Raw genomic sequence first — 19,658 nt, 5'->3', positions numbered from 1 at the left:
GACCCGGAGTGGACATTATTGTACACTCGCAAACTCAACTAAAAACAAGGGCTGAGGGGCTTACTTTGCAAACTTCCCTTGCTTAGCTAATCATTTGGACCACCCTCCATGATGGCGACGGGGATTCCCCCAAAGGCATAAGGCGAGGGTAAGTGTTTGGACCGCAGGCGGGAGTTGCAGCGATGGGACAAGACAATTGGGATATGACAAAAGGGTGTCAAAAAAATAAATTCAATTATTTAAAAAAAATTGTGGATTGGTATAATTTGTATGTAATAAAATGTATACAAAATGTAAATTAATGTTTACAAAATTGTATGTAACTTTGTATACTTTTATTTAAAAATGCATCGGGCGCTGGGGGGATTCTGGTAAAATGCCGGCAAAGCCTGCTGAATTCCAGTAGACTGAAACGGTCTGAGGTACTTGGGCCGATTCTGGTCAGCCATTCATTTTGATTCCTGGCCGATTCCTCGTTGTTGGGGAGATACAGGATATTCGTTTAAAGAGTATATTAAGTAGAACGTAATTAGATACAGGCTAAAATGTCATATTTTTTCAAGAGAAACGGCGCTGGCAGACAGGCTTTAGTTCATCCCGGTCTGTGGCTCACACTCCAGTACAGGAGGGTGCGGTAATGCACCATACCGTTGGACGCCAACCACCGATGAACCCCACCGAAGAAGCGGCCATTTTGTTAGACGTTTGACGGCTAGGGAGATTAGCTGACGCCTTTCGTATTGTTTTTTTTTTACCTTACCCTCACAAATTGGAGGTGTAATTACACTGGTTCTTATAATTGATCAAGTATAATTTATTTTGCGAACAGGGTCGACCTCGTTTTTAAAACCGTAAAGAAGATAGGACAATATTTTGTATCATATTCGTGCGAGATCCTGCTAACCATTCATGTTGCAAGCGTGTGCGGTGTTTATTAGCCAGGAACACAAGGGCCTTTTCAGCTCTCATGGCCACCATCTATCGATTTTTTTAAACAGCTGTCTGCCCCGTGAACGCACAAATTAGCAAAACTTTTATATTTCACCCAATTTGTATTACCCAAATTAGATTAGACTCCTTGGAATATCGCTTTGCTAGCTGGTTTTGCTAGCTAATCGACAGAACCCCGCGTGCGCCATTAGCTGTGAACGTGAATTAGCAATTAGCTAGCTTGCTAACTACTTCCTAATCTAACTTCGAGACCATGGCAGAGTTGTACATTCGCGTGGCAGAGGACGAAAACGAAGAGCCAATGGAGATCCCATCGGAGGATGATGGGACTGTTTTGCTGTCAACGGTTGCAGCCCAGTTTCCCGGAGCGTGCGGCCTACGTTACAGGAACCCTGTGTCTCAGTGCATGCGAGGCGTCCGTCTAGTTGAGGGTATCTTGCATGCACCTGAGAATGACTGGGGTAGTCTGGTGTACGTCGTCAACTACCCAAAAGGTAAGGTGTGTTTTCGTTTAGAGGCAACGTTGGTAGTTAACGTTAGCTCGCCAAATGTAGCTGCATGGTTGCTGGTACCCGTACTATCTAGCTAGTTAACGTTACTTGCTAATGTTAGCTAGCAACTAGACCAATATGTACTCGTAAGGAGTCTAACTTTACCCCCTTGGTCCACTGACCTTGTTATTTTCAGAGGTAGACTCGATCTGGCAGCCAAATACATCTACATGAGTCGATTCTCAATTGTGATACGGTTCTAGAAATACAAAGCCCTTTACTTTAATTTTACAAAAGCAAAATACACACTCATAACTGGATTTATCACAATTGTACCCGACAGTATTTTTCAGTGACAACACGTTTATGGCGTCGTCCTTCCTTGACACGCAGGTATTTGGAACGCTAGGTAGCCAATTGGCACAGGTGGTCCCGATATGTTCGGTCTGCCGTAACACGCGCTGTAATGGAACATGGCCATGTTGGAACACTCGCATGTTGATTTGAACCAATTCTATTAATTTGGCGCCAGGTCGAAAAGCATGAAACATTTATGGCAATTTAGCTTGCTGTTGGTGGCTAATTTGTCCTGGGATAAAAATATTGTGTTGTTATTTTGCCTGAAATGCCACAACTGACTGGAGTGTAAAAAAAAAGACTCCCTTTTTCTGGACCCTGTCTTTAAAAGATACTTTGTAAAAATCCAAATAACTTCACAGATCTTCATTGTAAAGGGTTTAAACACTGTTTCCCATGCTTGTTCAATTTATTTGTATTTTTTTATTTCACCTTTATTTAACCAGGTAGGCAAGTTGAGAACAAGTTCCCATTTACAATTAAGACCTGGCCAAGATAAAGCAAAGCAGTTCGACACATACAACAACACAGTTACACATGGCGTAAAATAAACATACAGTCAATAATACAGTAGAAAAATAAGTCTATATACAATGTGAGCAAATATGGTGAGATAAGGGAGGTGAAGGCAAAAAAAAGGCCATGGTGATGAAGTAAATGCAATATAACAAGTAAAACACTGGAACGGTTGATTTGCAGTGGAACAATGTGTGAAGTAGAAATAGAAATAATGGAGCAAAATAAATAAATACAGTAGGGGAAGAGGTAGTTGTTTGGGCTAAATTATAGATGGGCTATATTATAGATGGGCTATGTACAGGTGCAGTAATCTGTGAGCTGCTCTGACAGCTGGTGCTTAAAGCTAGTGAGGGAGATGTGTTTCCAGTTTGACGTTTTTGTAGTTTGTTCCAGTCATTGGCAGCAGAGAACTGGAAGGAGAGGTGGCCACTGGAAGAATTGGTTTTGGGGATGACCAGAGACCTATACCTGCTGGAATGAGTGCCACAGGTGGGTGCTGCTATGGTGACCAGCGAGCTGAGATAAGGGGGTACTTACCTAGCAGGGTCTTGCAGATGACCTGAAGCCAGTGGGTTTGGCGACAAGTATGAAGCGAGGGCCAGCCAGCGAAAGCATACAGGTCGCAGTGGTGGGTAGTATATAGGGCTTTGGTGACAAAACAGATGTTACTGTGATAGACTGCATCCAATTTATTGAGTAGGGTATTGGAGGCTATTTTCTAAATGACATCGCCGTAGTCGAGGATCGGTAGGATGGTCAGTTTTTTGAGGGTATATTTGGCAGCATGAGGGAAGGATATTTTGTTGCCAAATAGGAAGCCAATTCTAGATTTAATTTTGGTTTGGAGATGTTTGATGTTAGTCTGGAAGGAGAGTTTACAGGCTAACCAGACACCTAGGTATTTGTAGTTGTCCACATATTCTAGGTCAGAACCGTCCAGAGTAGTGATGCAGGCAGGTGCAGGCAGCGATCGGTTGAAGAGCATTTATTTGGTTTTACTTGTGTTTAAGACCAGTTGGAGGCCACGGAAGGAGAGTTGTAATGGTATTGAAGCTCGTCTGGAGGGTTGTTAAGTGTCCAAAGAAGGGAAGGAACCATAAACGATTAATGAACATGCACCTGTGGAAAGTCGTTAAGACACTAACAGCTTACAGACATTAGGCAATTAAGGTCACAGTTATGAAAACTTAAGACACTAAAGAGGCCATTCTACTGACTCTGGAAAACACCAAAAGAAAGATGCCCAGGGTCCCTGCTCATCTTCCTGAACGTGCCTTAGGAATGCTGCAAGGAGGCATGAGGACTGCAGATGTGGCCAGGGCAATAAATTGCAATGTCCATACTGTGAGACGCCTGAGACAGGATGGACAGCTCATCGTCCTCTCAGTGGCAGACCACGTGTAACAACACCTGCACAGAATCGGTACATCCGAACATCACACCTGCGGGACAGGTACAGGATGGCAACAACAACTGCCTGAGTTACACCGGGAACGCACAATCCCTCCCATCAGTGCTCAGACTGTCCGCAGTAGGCTGAGAGAGGCTGGACTGAGGGCTTGTAGGCCTGTTGTAAGGCAGGTCCTCACCAGACATCACCGGCAACAACGTCGCCTATGGGCACAAACACACCGTCACCGGACCAGACAGGACTGGCATAAAGTGCTCTTCACTGACGGTTTTGTCTCACCAGGTGTGATGGCCGTATTCGCATTTATCGTCGATGGAATGAGCGTTACACCGAGGCCTGTACTCTGGAGTAAGATCAAGGTGGAGGGTCCGTCATTGTCTGGGGCGGTGTGTCACAGCATCATCTTACTGAGCTTGTTGTCATTGCAGTCAATCTCAACGCTGTGCGTTACAGGGAAGACATCCTCCCTCATGTGGTACCCTTCCTGCAGGCTCATCCTGACATGACCCTTCAGCATTACAATGCCACCACCTTTGTTCAGGGACATATTATTACATTTTTGTTAGTCACATGTCTGTGGAACTTGTTCAGTTTGTCTGTTGTTGAATGTTATGTTTATACAAATATTTACACACGTTAAATTAGCTGGAAATAAATGCAGTTGACAGTGAAAGGATGTTTCTTTTTTTTTGGTTTATGTAAATGTATTTTGCAACGTGTCTGGTATGGTCAACATGTAACGCTAACCCTATAAAGGTGTATCAATTTAACGTTTTGAAAATCACTTCTGTAATAATGAAAGATAATGTCCTTTAAAGGCCTGATTGGTGGAGTGCTGCCAAAATGGTTGTCCTTCTGAAAGGTCCTCCAATCTCCGCAAAGGAACTCCGGAGCTCTGTCAGAGTGACCGTCGGGTTCTTGGTCAGTTCCCTTTTTCCTCCGATTGCGCAGTTTGGCTGGGCGGCTACCGCTAGGATGAGCCTTGGTGGTTCCAAACCTCTTAATTTAAGAATGTTGGAGGCCACTGTGTTCTTGGGGTCCTTCAATGCAGCAGCAAGTTGTAGAAACAAATCAAGGATGATCAATGGAAACAGGATGCACCTGAGCTCAGTTTTGAGTCTTATAGCGAGGGTCTGAATACTTCAAAATAATTTTTTGCTTTGTCAGTGTAAGATAACATCTGTAGATTTGTATTTATCAATTTTAGAACAAGGCTGTAACGTGAAAGTCAAGGGATCTGAATGCTTTCAGATTGCGCACTGTACATCTGAAATATCTGTCTTATTGTTCTTTCTGTGACAGGTCTACGGCCTACGGTACAGTAACCCCGTGTCTCAGTGCATATGCGTCAGATCTTTGCTTGCGCTGGGTGAAGTCTGTTTTTTTGGGGAGCAACATGCACCTTCTAGTAACATGTTACAAATGCAGACTCACAAATGGCAATATTTATTCTTGACTTTTAATTGTGAAAGTAAGTCTAGTCAAGTCTTCCCTTGCTAGAAAGTTGGCTAAACACTAGTCTATTAGCTTCCCACATTACCATGTGAAATAATCTGATTTATAATGAAATAATATGCCCTGCCAATTTTTTTATACTTGCCTGTGTAACTGTTATCCCGATTTGATATGCTGCAATGTTTTCGCATATCATATTTTTAGCCACGGAGGGGGCATAACAATTTCAGTCACAGTTCATATAAGGAAGTCAGTCAATTGAAGTAAATGAATTAGTCCCTAATCTATAGATTTCACTTAACTGGGATTACACACATGGATCTGTTGGTCACAGCTACCTTTAAAAAATGTAGGCGCGTGGATCAGAATACCTGTCAGTGTCTGGTGTGAACACCATTTTCCTCATGCAGTGTGACAAATCTCCTTCGCATAGAGTTGATCAGACTGTTGATTGTGGAACGTTGTCCCACTCCTTCAATGGCTATGCAAATTTTTGGGATATTTCCGGGAATTGGAACACGCTGCCGTATACATCGATCCAGAACATCCCAAACATGCTCAATGGGTGACATGTCTGGTGTGTATGCAGGCCATGGAAGAACTGGGATATTTTCAGCTTCCAGAAATTGTGTTCAGATCCTTGTGACATTGGGCCGGGCATTATCATGCTGAAACATGAGGTGATGATGGCAGATGAATAGGCCTCAGGATCCCGTCACGGTATCTCTGTGCATTCAAATTGCCATCAATAAAGTGCAATTGTGTGTTGTCTAGTTTATGCCTGCCATAATCCCACCGCTAGTTTATACCATAATCCCACCGCCACCGTGGGGCACTCTTTTCACAACGTTGAAGTCGGCAAGCTGCTCGTCCACACAATGCCATACATGTCTGCGGTTGTGAAGCGGGTTGGACGTAATGCCAAATTCTATCAAATTACATTGGAGGCGGCTTATGGTAGAGAATAGAGGTCGACCAATTATGATTTTTTTTCAACGTCGATACCAACTATTGGAGGACCAAAAAAAGCCGATACCAGTTAATCGGCCGTTTATTTAAAAAAAAAAGTGTATTATTTTTCAATTTATATATATATATATATTTTGTAATAATGACAATTAAAACAATACTGAATGAACACTTATTTTAACTTAATATAATACATCAATAAAATCAATTTAGCCTCAAATAAATAATGAAACATGTTCAATTTGGTTTAAATAATGCAAAAACAAAGTGTTGGAGAACAAAGTAAAAGTGCAAATGTGCCATGTAAGAAAGCTAACGTTTAAGTTCCTTGTTCAGAACATGAGAACATATGAAAGCTGCTGGTTCCTTTTAACATGAGTCTTCAATATTCCCAGGTAAGAAGTTTTAGGTTGTAGTTAGGAATTATAGGACTATTTCCCTCTATACCATTTGTATTTCATTAACCTTTGACTATAGGATGTTCTTATAGGCACTTTAGTATTGCCAGTGTAACAGTATAGCTTCCATCCCTTTCCTCGCTGCTACCTGGGCTCGAACCACGAACACATCGACAACAGCCACCCTCGAATCAGCGTTACCCTTGCCGAGCAAGGGGAACAACTACTCCAAAGTCTTAGAGCAAAAATAGTTTGAAACACTATTAGCGCGCACCCCGCTAACTAGCTTACCCATTTCACATCGGTTACACCAGCCTAATCTTGGGAGTTGATAGGCTTGAAGTCATAAACAGTGCAATGTTTGAAGCACAGTGTAGAGCTGCTGGCAAAATGCATGAAAGTGCTGTTTGAATGAATGCTTACGAGCCTGCTGGTGCCTACAATCGCTCAGTCAGACTGCGCTATCAAATCATAGACTTAATTATAACATAATAACACAGAAATACGAGCCTTAGGTCATTAATATGGTCGAATCCGGAAACTATAACTACGTTTATTCTTTCAGATGGCATCCCTAAGTCTAAAAATTGCTGTTATGCTGCACAACCTTCAATGTTATGTCATAATTACGTAAAATTCTGGCAAATTAGGCGGCCAAAACTGTTGCATATACCCTGACTCTGCGTGAAATGAACGCAAGAGAAGTGACACAATTTCACCTGGTTAACCTTTCTAGGACACACGTTCAGCTAGTGGAACCCCTCGACAACATTCTGCTGAAAAGGCAGCGAGCTAAATTCCAAAATATTTTTTAGAAATATGTAACTTTCACACATTAACAAGTCCAATACAGCAAATGAAAGATAAACATCTTGTTAATCTACCTACCGTGTCCGATTTAAGAAAAAAAAAATATATATATTTTTAAAAAGGCTTTACAACGAAAATATATATGATTGTTAGATCACCGCCAAGTCCAAAAAACACAGCCATTTTCCCAGCCAAAGATAGGAGTCACAAAAAACAGAAATAGAGATAAAATTAATCACTAACATTTGATGATCTTCATCAGATGACACTCATAGGACATCATGTTACACAATACATGTATGTTTTGTTCGATAATGTGCATATTTATTTCCAAAAATCTGTTTACATTGGAGCCATGTTCAGAAATGCCTCCAAAATATCTGGAGAAATTGCAGAGCCACGTCAAATAACAGAAATACTCAAACTTTGATGAATGATACGTTTTACATATAATTAAAGATACACTTGTTCTTAATGCAACCGCTGTGTCAGATTTATAAAAAATAAAAACATACCATGCAATAATCTGAGACGGCACTCAAACAAAATTTCTCCGCCATTTTGGAGTCAACAGAAATACGAAATTACATGATACATATTCTCTTACCTTTGATGATCTTCATCAGAATGCACTCCCAGGAATCCTAGTTCCACAATAAATAGTTGTTTTGTTCGATAACGTCCATTATTTATGTCCAGGTAGCTACTTCTGTTAGCGCGTTTAGTCATTTAGTGCACATATCCAAACGCTCGTGCAGGTCCAGGCGAACGTCGGACGAAACCTTCAAAAAGTTATATTACAGGTGGAATAAACTTGTCAAACTAAGTTTAGAATCAATCATTAGGATGTTGTTATCATAAATAATCAATAACGTTCCAACCGGATAATTCCTTTGTTTCTATAGAAGTAATGGAACGGAAGTCCATATCATGTGGAATGCGCGTGACCAGGTCCTGGCTCTCTGCCAGACCTATCCTGCATGCTTGCGTTAAGTTCGTTCGTTTTCCTAAACATGTCTGTTACATAGGCAAGGAGACACTTTATTTTCATTACTCAGAAAGTCGAGTCTTTAAAAAGAAATGTTATATCCTTTGCGATTGACAAATTCCTCTCTCAATTGGAAAGATTTTTTTCTAACACCCTCCCTCGATAACCACCAAGCCTTGGTGTGAAATAGAACACTGGCATGCTCTGATCCTATATCTCTACGTAGTTTTGCGAACAGGCGCGTTATTTATCAAAGTTGCCTGCTGCATGTCTCTTGAGTTCTGCACTCAGCTCTATTGATGCCAGTTGCTCTTGGTGTGTCTATTTTATAGATAGCTGTGGGTGTATCATACAATGCGTCCATATAGGAGACCCATTCATAACTAGAGTACAGAGGCCTGCTCGCTGTCCCGGGATAGATGGAGTTCATCTGTGCAAAAGCCCATCATTCGATCCCATGGAATTGCCAATATAGCCACGCAGCACACTGAACATCCCCTTTGACGTTTCATGCTTGGGAATCGTGAGACAAAACAATATGTCCTCGTGTATAGCATCCCCTGACATGTAGCGAACAAAAGTCTATGCTTCTCGGCCCTCACAGCTAATGTCCATTTGAAGTGCATAAGGTGGGGAATTTGAGGAGTCCAGTCAGTTTCGTCTTGATTGCTAGCTACATCATCAATTCTTAGTTTCAGTGTTATCTGACAAAGGTATTGATGTGAGTTTGTGCCTCTGCCCCTCCACACATTTTTTTCACCATATCAATTGCGGCCTGTAATATCAAAGTTTCTGGAATAGTGTGTGGTTTCATAGCGTCGCTGGCCTAACCATTCGCCGTGGAAATGATTCAAGTGCAACGGTCAAGTGCGGCCTTTCCCGCGCTCTAAGGGCGCTCTCTGGTTGAATTTTAACTTTTTTTTATTTTTAATTTGAATAATTTGCATTTCGATTTAAGGTTAACCACATTACAAATATTTTCTGAGACAAAGACCGTGTTAAATGTATTTTATTTTTTATCCTAGGATTTGGACATTTTCCCGCACCCCCATTTTCATATGCCGCTGCAATACTTATTAGCAAAGTCACATCAATCTTACTTTGGTAAGAGGAATATCTTCCGCCAAAAGCAAATATGAAGACTCCTATTTTCCCGGTTTTCACAAAAAAGGCTGTCCCACGGAGTTGGATGCTCTGAGCACGGCACTTGCTTTACATTTTGGCTCATATCGTGTATATTTCATAACTTACGGTATTGTGATTTTTAGACATGGAAAATCAATTTGTTTACTGCTGATTTTTGTAGGCTTCTCATAGTGTCCATTGTATGTCGCATCACCTACCACCCTACAAATAGCCTAGAAGAACATGATCACTTATAAAAAAAATTAAAGTAAACTTTTTAGGGGATACACAGTGGGTGAAAATGGGCTTTGGTGATGACATTTCACTTATGTTATAAAGTACATTTTACTAAGAAAAATGTGATTCTTAATGTTCTGAATCGTTCAGTTGGATCTTTCTCTAACATATTTATTTATTTTATTTGACCTTTTATTTAACTAGGCAAGTCAGTTAACTTCATAGTCCTCCCCATCGCGTATGCGGGATCGTGACTACAGCCTCAAAAGCTCATTACCATAACGCAACGTTAGCGATTTCTAAAAATGGCAAATGAAATGAAATAAATATGCCTGCTCTCAAGCTTATCCTTTTCTTAACAACACTGTCATCTCAGATTTTCAAAATATGCTTTTGAACCAGAGAAAATCAATCATTTGTGTAAGAGTGTGATAGCTAGCTTAGCATTTAGCGTAGCATTTAGCACGCAACATATTCACAAAAACCAGCAAAGGAATCAAATAAAATAATTTACCTTTGAAGAACTTCAGATGTTTCAATGAGGAGACTCTCAGTTACATAGCAGATGTCCAGTTTTTCCTGAAAGATTCTTTGTGTAGGACAAATCGCTCCGTTTTGTTACTATGCATTTGGCTACCGAAACTAACCGAAAATTCAGTCACCTACACGTCAAACTTTTTTCCGAATTAACTCCATAATATCGACTGAAACATGGCAAACGTTGTTTGAATCAATCCTCAAGGTGTTTTGTCATATATCTCTTCATTGAAATGCCGTTCCTGGAAGCATGCTTTGTTCTCAGAATCCCATGGAAAAATACCAGTAGCTGAGTTTTGCACACCAATTTCCACGCAGGACACCGTGCGGACACTTGGCAATTGTAGTCTCTTATGGTCAATCTTTCAATGATATGCCTGCAAATACGTCACAATGCTCCAGACCCCTTGGGGAAACGATAGAAAGGGTCCGTTCATTCCTGTCGCATTCACAGCCATATAAGGAGATCATGGAAAACGTAGCTTCGGAAATCCTGTTCATTTCCTGGTTGCTGAAACATCTTGGTTTTGCCTGAAGGTTTTGTTCTGGGACACTCACAGTGAAAATCTTTGCAGTTCTGGAAACGTCAGAGTGTTTTCTTTCCAAAGCTATCAATTCCATGCATAGTCGAGCATCTTTTCGTGACAAAACATTGCGCTTAAAACGGGCACGTCTTTTTATCCAAAAATGAAATAATGCCCCTAGAGGACTATGAGGTTAAGAACAAATTCTTATTTTCAATGACGGCCTAGGAACAGTGGGTTTAACTGCCTGTTCAGGGGCAGAACGACAGATTTGTACCTTGTCAGCTCGGGGATTTGAACTTGCAACCTTTCGGTTACTAGTCCAACACTAACCACTAGGCTACCCTGCCGCCCCATATCAAAAAGTTAGATTTCGTAACCTAATGCATCTGATAATAAGCAACAAGCTCTCTTGACAGCGGTGCTGCTTTCTCAGACTTTTGAGGATTTGACATGTTATGGTGGTCATCAGCAAAGTTGTTAAAGCGGATCTCAAAAAGCTACATTCACACGAAACGAGCTGAATTAAATGTAAAAGGCTTTGAAAATAAAAAAGCTTGCAGTGTGCTCTGTTGACATTTCAGAGATATGCTTGTTTATGGGAGATCTTCTAAAAAATAATAGGAATTTTGCACTATATGAAGTGTATACTAAAATATGAAAATGTCTATCTTACCTCTGTTTTATGGCCTCGAAGAAGGATGAGTTCAACTGTGATTTCTGTTAGTTTTGCCTTAATTCTCGCACAGCTTTCAGCCTAGCTGACTCAATGCTATTTTCCTGATTTTTCTTTTTTTGGCCTCCCGTTGATTTAGTCACCCTAATTGTGGCCATCCTACATGGGTAAAAATTAGATTTGGACCACTGGTTTTCTTGGAGTATCTAAACATATCGGTCAAAATGTTTTTGGGGCCTCCCGGGTGGCGCAGCGGTCTAATGCGGAGCTTGTGGCGTCGCTATAGAGCCAGATTCAATCCCATGAGGCAGCGCACAATTGGCCCAGCTTCGTCCGGGTTAGGGGAGGGTTTGGCCAGCCGGATTTTCTTGTCCCATCGCCCTTGAATGGCTCCTTGTGGCAGGCTTGGGCGCCTGCAACTGAGTTCGGTCATCAACGGCAGGCTTCCGTGTTAAGCAAGCAGTGCACCTTGGCAGAGTTGTGTTTCGGAGGACGCATGGCTCTCGACCTTCGCCTCTCCCGAGTCCATACGGGAGTTGCAGCAATGGGACATGACTGTAACTACCTTTTTGGATATCACGAAATTGGGGAGAAAAAGGGGTAAAATAAGGTTATAATGTTTGGTTTGTTTGAACAGTCACTGCGATTTTATATATTATAGCAATGCCAAAAAAGTATTAAATATTATTTAATGCCAAGCTAAACTGAGACAGCAATCTTGAAGTCGATTAGCTTCCCACATCGCCATTTGAAATATTCAGATTTATAATGAAATAATATGCCCTGGCAAATATTCATATACTTGCCGGTGTAATCTACAACATTATCCCAATTTGATAAGCTGCTTCAATATATCCCCCCCATCAGCTAAAATAGAATACTCTCATGATTTGGATGCAGAGAAAGCGTAAGCTGTTTTTACCAATAGCCTGGAATCTATAGTTATTACTTTTGGAGCGATTCTAAATAAGGCTACAATGTTTGGTTTATTGTTTGAACAGTCACTGAGATAAAATGTATTTATCAACGCAAAATAGTTTACTCTGATGCATAGCCTATAGGTCAGATCAAGGAACCAAGTGAGCTTCATTGCCTACACAATGCTGCCATGGCTACGCAAGGAATGAGATTTTACCATTTTCATGTGGTATGTGAGTACGTAGAATGTCGGAGCGCACTACAGCGACATTGCTACGCGTTAGGCGTAGCTCCGTAGGGTTTGTCTCCATAGGGTATACTAGCTAGATCTACCTAACATTTCTATTTCTTAGCTAGTTAGTTTGTTTTGGCCAATGACCAAGTATTTTAACATTGTTCCTCCTCCTGATTTTGTCTTATCACTGTATCATAATGTCATACAACATTTTGCATTCCTGTGTCAGATAACAAAAGGAAAATGGATGAAATGGATGCTGCCTCTGCGGTTAAAATGAAGAGGAGTATCGAGAAAACATCAGACCTCATTATCCTTGGTTTGCCTTGGAAAACGTCTGAGCAAGATTTGAAAGACTACTTCGCCACTTTTGGAGAAGTCATTATGGTGCAGGTAACCCAACCTAATCAACATTTTGTTGAATGGTTGATGTACTTCATGGAGGTAGCATGCATGTCAATAATCATACCTCTCTCGCTCTCTCTGTCTCTCTCTGCAGGTCAAAAGAGATGTTAAGACTGGGAACTCAAAGGGTTTTGGTTTTGTTCGGTTCACTGAGTACGAGACTCAATCCAAAGTGATTTCTCAGCGACACATGATTGACGGAAGATGGTGTGACTGCAAACTACCCAACTCTAAGGTATTTAATCAATGTTTAGGAGTACCTGCTTATTTGAATCCTTTCCTCTAAAGTCTCAATTGTGTTCTATTCCCAGTTCAGGTAAAATATTTAAGTGCTTTCACTCTTTTATTGTCATGGTAGGCAGGTCCCGATGAGCCCATGCGCAGCCGTAAAATCTTTGTTGGCCGCTGCACAGAGGACATAACCACTGATGAGCTCCGGCAGTTCTTCATGCAGTATGGCGAGGTCACTGATGTCTTCATTCCCAAACCCTTCCGGGCTTTCGCCTTTGTGACTTTCGCAGATGACCAGGTATGTTTTTCGATGGCTGTTGCTCAACCTGTGGTGCGCAGATTATATTCTGGTTGGTTTGCTTGTTGAATCATCACCTACACCCACCCCCCTCTCTGTCTAGGTTGCTTCAGCCCTGTGCGGAGAGGACCTGATCATCAAGGGTGTCAGCGTGCACATCTCTAACGCTGAGCCTAAGCACAATAATAGTAGGCAAATGATGGATCGTGGGGCTGGTGCGTTCGGGGGCCAGGGCTATGGCGGTGGTCGTGGAGGGATAGGGAGCAGTGGCAGTAGCGGGGTGAATTTTGGGGGGCTTAGCCTTAACCCAGCCATGATGGCCGCCGCTCTGCAGAGCAGCTGGGGCATGATGGGTATGCTTGCTAACCAGCAGGGTCAGACCAATTCGGCAGGTACCGCCGCTGCCGGGCAGACCAGTGCCACCCGGGATCAGAGCCAGGCCTATAGTTCTAATAGCACCAGTTACAGCAGCCCCAGCTCAGCTAGCCTAGGGTGGGCTGCAGGCACCAACTCTGCCTCCGGCAGTGGCTTCAGCTCCGGATTTGGCACCTCTATGGAGTCAAAATCATCAGGTTGGGGAATGTAGAAAACTTTGATTTAAAGTCCTATTTCTAGATTAATCTGTTAAGTATTTTGAGGGGCAAGAAAGAGTTAGTCATATCTTATGTCCCTGCTATTTAAAACTATATTGCCTTTCATTTTGTTAAAGAAGACATTTGACTATTCATATGTTTGTGTGTGTGACTAATTCTGTAGGAAATGAGTGCACAGAGTGGTTGAAGTGTATAGTTCTTTAGGGGTAAACACTACATGTCTTTTTTTTTTCTTGAGAAAAAGTTATTTAGTTTAAGACGTGACATGATGACTCTGCATGCTAAGTAGATATTTCTGAGATGCACGAGTATCACAAAAGCCCCCCTAAACCACCTGTATATGGTCTTGAATTGGGCTTGAGGTTTAATCTCTGTATGCAGTTGATTGTCTTTTTTGTTTGCCGTTTTATGGAAAGCCTTCATGAAAATCTCTTCAACAGTTAACTCTTCTTCTTTTTTTGTTGTTGTTGAATTTCCTGGAAAGAAGCCCCTCATTGGCAATGTTTGACCAAACTCAGTATCAGTACCCCTCTTCCCATGTGTAAATGCTTTGCCATCAAAAGACACAGCTTCACTCTGCATATACTGTGTTAGACTGTGGGTGTTGTCTTTATCTCCCCTTTTTATGGATCAAAACATCTTGTCTGCTTTATCACTTGAGAACAAAGCGATTGGTAGTGGCAAAAGAGTGAGAGACTGAGTGGGAAAAGCAGTGTGTAAAGGACTGGTTGTGCGATGCTGAAGAGACAGATGTCTGCGAGAGTTGAGAAGAACCTGTGGCTTTGTGCGAGTGTGTTCCATATGACCATCAAAAGGACATTCATCGTATCTTGAGATCCCGACGGTCTCCTTTCTCTATTTCTATCAAGCTTAATCTTGAACACAATGGAATGTTTAGCGCTATGAATATTTGTATCCTTTCTTGCTGTCTGATTTGACGTGGATGCTGTATGGTGTGTGTGCTTCATTTTCTTCTTGTTCCTACCCCTTTCCGTGTGAAAATGTGACCTGCTGTTGGTGATTGTCTGTGTTGAGAGCACTGGGGGAGCTTGGAGGATTGTGAACTCGGTGTGTCTTAAGAGGGTGAAGTGGCAAGCGTTTGACGAGCTATTGACATTTTGTGTTATAGTGTTTTTGAATGCATTTTATATGTTTTGTGAATCAAAGGGAATTCTCAAATAAAACAAAATTTGACCAGGTATATTGCCTACCTGACAGTAATTTAGTTTAAACATTTTGGACTGTCAACATTAATTGAACTGCGAACACTTTAATTCGCATGTATAGGAACCTTGGACACTGCCGGCTCAGGTTTACATCAAAACCCCAGAGTGAAGTCAATTTTCAGGAAGCTGAAGACTGTAGTTTGATGCACTGTTGGTTGGGGGCAGGCAACAAGCCAATAGTGGAGATGCTGCAGAATGCCTTATGTTTGAAAAGGGACTTCTTCGCCCCACTAACAAGACCCTTTGGACCACCCCATTGAAATTTAAAACAGACCATTCTCAATTGGGCAGAGGTATTCGGTTTATACCGTCAAATTAGTCAATCTTAAAAGCAGTGCTAAAATGTAATCTATTTAACTAATTGCCTGCAATTAAGTGACAATCATGTTTTTGTTTTATTTCAGTCTGTTTTTTGAAGACATGGCCTGATTTTATATTTAAAAAAAAAAAATTAAATCTGGCTTTTGAAAGATTAATTTGGTCAAATTATGCTTTGTCTCAATACAGCCATTGGTTATGGTAAATGAAAGTGCAAAGATTTAAGTAAAGGCTTATATTTCAAGTATTCTGTAGATTTATTTTTAATTTGCTTTAAAATGTAAAATTTCAGTCTGATTGACAGGATATTCCTGAATTAGTTTAACGCCGTAAAGGGGAATGAGTTGTTTGACTTGAGTCAATTCTACGGGGTTTTGGATAATTTATGATTGAACTCGCCAGCGGGAATCATATCACTTGTGTACTGATATTGACCTCTTTATTTTTAGTTCTCTAAAATGTAAAATAAAGTTTAACATTCAGAATCATTTGTTGTATTTGTCCATTTAGACAAGCTTTAAAAGTTTATCAGCAGCCAGCACCATATTTAGTGTCTGGTCAGAAATTACTGTTGCCATGTTTACATTTTATGTTGAGTCAGTGTGGCAAACTTATGCCAACATTAGCTCAACATCTTTTATAGATCAACTTTGCAATTTGTTGAATTTGGATTTAGGCTCGACTCAATCCACATCGTGGAAGTTAAGTGCGATTGCAATTTAAAGGCAATGTTCTCGCGTTCGCAGCGACTGCGTTCATGGTAAAACACTGCATAAATCATCTCAATCGGAAATTACCTTTACATGTCAATCGTGCTTGAATCCTTAGCCTTGCTGTCACACTCCAATTCTCTCCTTTTAGATTGGGAGCAACTTGCTTATTAACTGGCTCACAGCCTCGTACCCAATAACTTCTTTCATGCAGCCAACATAACATTTTAACCTCCAGGGGGTGCCAAATCATAATAGAAGACCCTGATAGAATATAAGGCCCTAGGGGCACGACTTCATGTGGCCCCAGAGGATCATTAATTTCATAGATTTTTAAGAACTTTTGAACATGCATAAATCATACTGAAATATGTTTCAAAAGTTGCTAAATATGGTGGATAAATCATTTCAAAAAGCAGTAACTGACACATGGGTTATTACTATAATTGCCCATGGTTGATTCAAGTTGCTGATTTAATTTCCATTTTGGCCGATGTCCACAAAAACCCAATTGCCAAACTGAGTATCATGCTAAAGGCAGTGTTTATTTCATGTAACGGGTACATTTGATAGACACTTGTCTAAATTTAGCTGCCCAGGAATTGTTTTAACAGGCTTACAACCAAATTATTCTATCACTACTGATATTATGATTTAACTTCTTGGCGCACCCATCCCGTTAGCGGGATTATTTTCGTCAACATCCGCTGAATTGCAGAGCGTCAAATTAAATTACTAAAAATTATTTAATTTTCATAATCACAAGTGCAATATAGCAAAACACAGCTTAGCTTGTTGTTATTCCACCTGGCGTTGTAGATAAAAAAAAATTAAAAATAAAAGCTTTACAGCAAAAGCAAACCAAGTGTTTATGTAAGGACATCTCTCTCAGCAGACAACATTTCAAACAGCTAGCAGCAAAGTAGATTGGTCACACAAGTCAAAAGCAATAAAAATGAATTGCTTACCTTTTGATCTTTAGATGTTTGCACTCACGAGACTCCCAGTTACACAAATCTTCCTTTTGTTCCATAAAGATTATTTTTATACCCAAAATACCTCCATTTGGTTGGCTTGTTATGTTCAGTAATCCCCAGGCTCGAGCAGTCACGACAGGGCAGACACAAATTCCAAATAGTATCCGTAAAGTTCGTAGAAACATGTCAAACGTTTTTTATAATCGATCAATAAATCAACAATAAATAATCGATAACATTTCAACTGGACCGTTGCTTTTTCAATAGGAGAGCGAGAGAAAATGTCTGCTCCAAGCTGTTGCGCATTCAAAACTCTGCTGGCAGGCACCCAGCCATCCACTGACGCGATCGTTCTCGGTCATTTTTCAGAATAAAAGGCTGAAACTATGTCTAAAGACTTCACACCATGTGGAAGCCATAGGGAAAGGAATCTGGTTGATATCCCTTTAAATGGAGGAAAGGCATGCAATGGAACAGGGAGGTTTCAAAATAACAGGCACTTCCTTAGTTGGATTTTCCTCAGGTTTTCGCCTGCGATATCAGTTCTGTTCTACTCACAGACAATATTTTGACCGTTTTGGAAACTTTAGAGTGTTTTCTATCCTAATCTGACAATTATATGCATATTCTAGCTTCTGGGCCTGAGAAATAGGCAGTTTCATTTGGGTATGTTTTTCATCCAAACATCAAAATACTGCCCCCTACACAACAGGTTTTTAAGTATGCCTAAATACCTTCTTTTTTTTTTTTTTTTATTTATGTTATTATGACTTTCACTCTCTAATGGCTGCCTAAAGGGTTTTCTAAGTTGGTAAAAGAACCTCCACTGCATTTGTCTAAAGCTTTGTATATATTGGAAGAGCTGGAGGGGCACCAAAATGGCTGAAAGATGCCTTGATGCCCTGATCTCCTAACCCCCTCCCCTTTCATGGAGTAAAGGCAATGAATTTGTTAGTCTAGTTCAGTGTACCTCTTTCTTGCCTAATGGGAAACAGTGAACATTGTCATCCCTACTTGTGCTATAACTACTCAATAAGACCACACTTGGATAAATTGAGTGAAGGAAGTATTGGTTATGACAACATGCACTAAATCAGAGCATAGTTATTGTGAACGATAACAGAAGGATATGTAAATTGAATTGTGACTAGTGCACTTAACATGTATTGTACATTGATGATCTGTGTTTTAGGTTTCCATCCATGCTAACCTTTTTGCATAATTTGCGCTCCTGTCTGATGAACCGTCTCCAGAGCGGATAGAAATGGTATCATTGAGGATGATATTCCTTGATTTCTAGCTGTACTGATGAGGAAGGCGGGCTTGTCCCTGAACTGCTTGAAGTGTAGAGTTAAAATTACAGCACGTTCAATAAGATGTTCTGCAAAAATAATAATACAGAAATGTTCTTGCTCTTCAATGAGGTTCTGCCAATCATGTTGGAAACCGTTATCAAGGAAACCTAGTGTAGTTGGAACACTGTCGATAGTAATTTGTTTGTTGAACACCAGTGATTCGAAGAACAAGAGTAACTTATCTGTAGGACAGTGTCTCTATCACAGTTTACCAAGGGTACAGTAAGGTATATGCTTAATATAAAAAAAGTATTAGTTTGTGCATACCTTTTTGATTTTTCAGTCGCTATGGAACAACTTCATATGCAATATAGTTATACCTATGGCTTGGATTCAGTGCCCTTGTTCAAATCATATCAAATTGTATTTTTCATATGCACCGAATTCCACAGGTGTAGAACTTACAGTGAAATGCTTACTTACAAGCCCTTAACCAACAATGCAGTTTTAAGAAAATACCCCCAAAAAGTAAAGATAAGAATAACAAATAATTAAAGAGATTCAATAAATAACAATATAGGGGCTATACAGGGGGTACCAGTACAGAGTCAATGTGCGGGGGCACCGGTGTGGAGGTAATTACGTACATGTAGGTAGTTATTTTAGTCCTGGATGGCAGGAAGCTTTGCGCCGGTGATGTTCTGGGCCATACACACTACCCTCTGTAGTGCCTTGCAGTCGGAGGCTGAGCAGTTGCCATACCAGGCAGTGATGCAACCAGTCAGGATGCTCTCGATGGTGCAGCTGTAGAACCTTTTGAGGATCTGAGGACCCATGCCAAATCTTTTCAGTCTCCTGAGGGGATATAGGTTTTAAAAATATTTTTTCGTGCCCTCTTCACGATGGTCTTGGTGTACTTGGACCATGTTAGTTTGTTAGTGATGTGGACGCCAAGGAACTTGAAGCTCTCAACCTGCTCCACTACAGCCCCGTCGATGAGAATG

General features: G+C 40.8%; 1 protein-coding gene across 3 annotated transcripts; it reads left to right on the top strand.

Moving 5' to 3' along the window:
- The first annotated feature begins 549 nt into the window (after positions 1-549).
- On the top strand, positions 550-16,160 carry LOC115102708 (TAR DNA-binding protein 43-like). 3 transcript variants are annotated; one of them, XM_065005563.1, is made up of 6 exons: positions 550-1,445; positions 12,831-12,994; positions 13,101-13,241; positions 13,365-13,535; positions 13,639-13,754; positions 14,613-16,160. In XM_065005563.1, the coding sequence occupies exons 1-6, from the start codon at positions 1,205-1,207 to the stop codon at positions 14,671-14,673; spliced, it is 894 nt and encodes a 297-aa protein (XP_064861635.1). In that variant the 5' UTR covers positions 550-1,204; the 3' UTR covers positions 14,674-16,160. The 3 variants fall into 3 exon arrangements, with proteins under 3 accessions (XP_064861635.1, XP_029478797.1, XP_064861634.1); XM_029622937.2 differs by lacking the exon at positions 14,613-16,160 and having other exon boundaries at positions 552-1,445; positions 13,639-14,572; XM_065005562.1 differs by lacking the exons at positions 550-1,445; positions 14,613-16,160 and adding an exon at positions 2,691-2,807 and having other exon boundaries at positions 13,639-14,572.
- The last annotated feature ends 3,498 nt before the right edge of the window (positions 16,161-19,658 follow it).

Source organism: Oncorhynchus nerka, linkage group LG20 (genome assembly GCF_034236695.1).
Source record: "Oncorhynchus nerka isolate Pitt River linkage group LG20, Oner_Uvic_2.0, whole genome shotgun sequence".
NCBI classification, from domain to species: Eukaryota; Metazoa; Chordata; class Actinopteri; order Salmoniformes; family Salmonidae; genus Oncorhynchus; species Oncorhynchus nerka.
The sequence above is the reverse complement of the archived record's forward strand: the minus strand, read 5'-3'. Positions and strand labels throughout refer to the sequence as shown.

Bases quoted from the DNA above. Each gene is read 5' to 3' on its own strand.
- LOC115102708 (XM_029622937.2), top strand. From the start codon at position 1,205: ATGGCAGAGTTGTACATTCGCGTGGCAGAGGACGAAAACGAAGAGCCA. The intron at 1,446-12,830 runs GTAAGGTGTGTT...TTCCTGTGTCAG, and splicing joins CGTCGTCAACTACCCAAAAG to ATAACAAAAGGAAAATGGAT. The intron at 13,242-13,364 runs GTATTTAATCAA...TTGTCATGGTAG, and splicing joins GCAAACTACCCAACTCTAAG to GCAGGTCCCGATGAGCCCAT.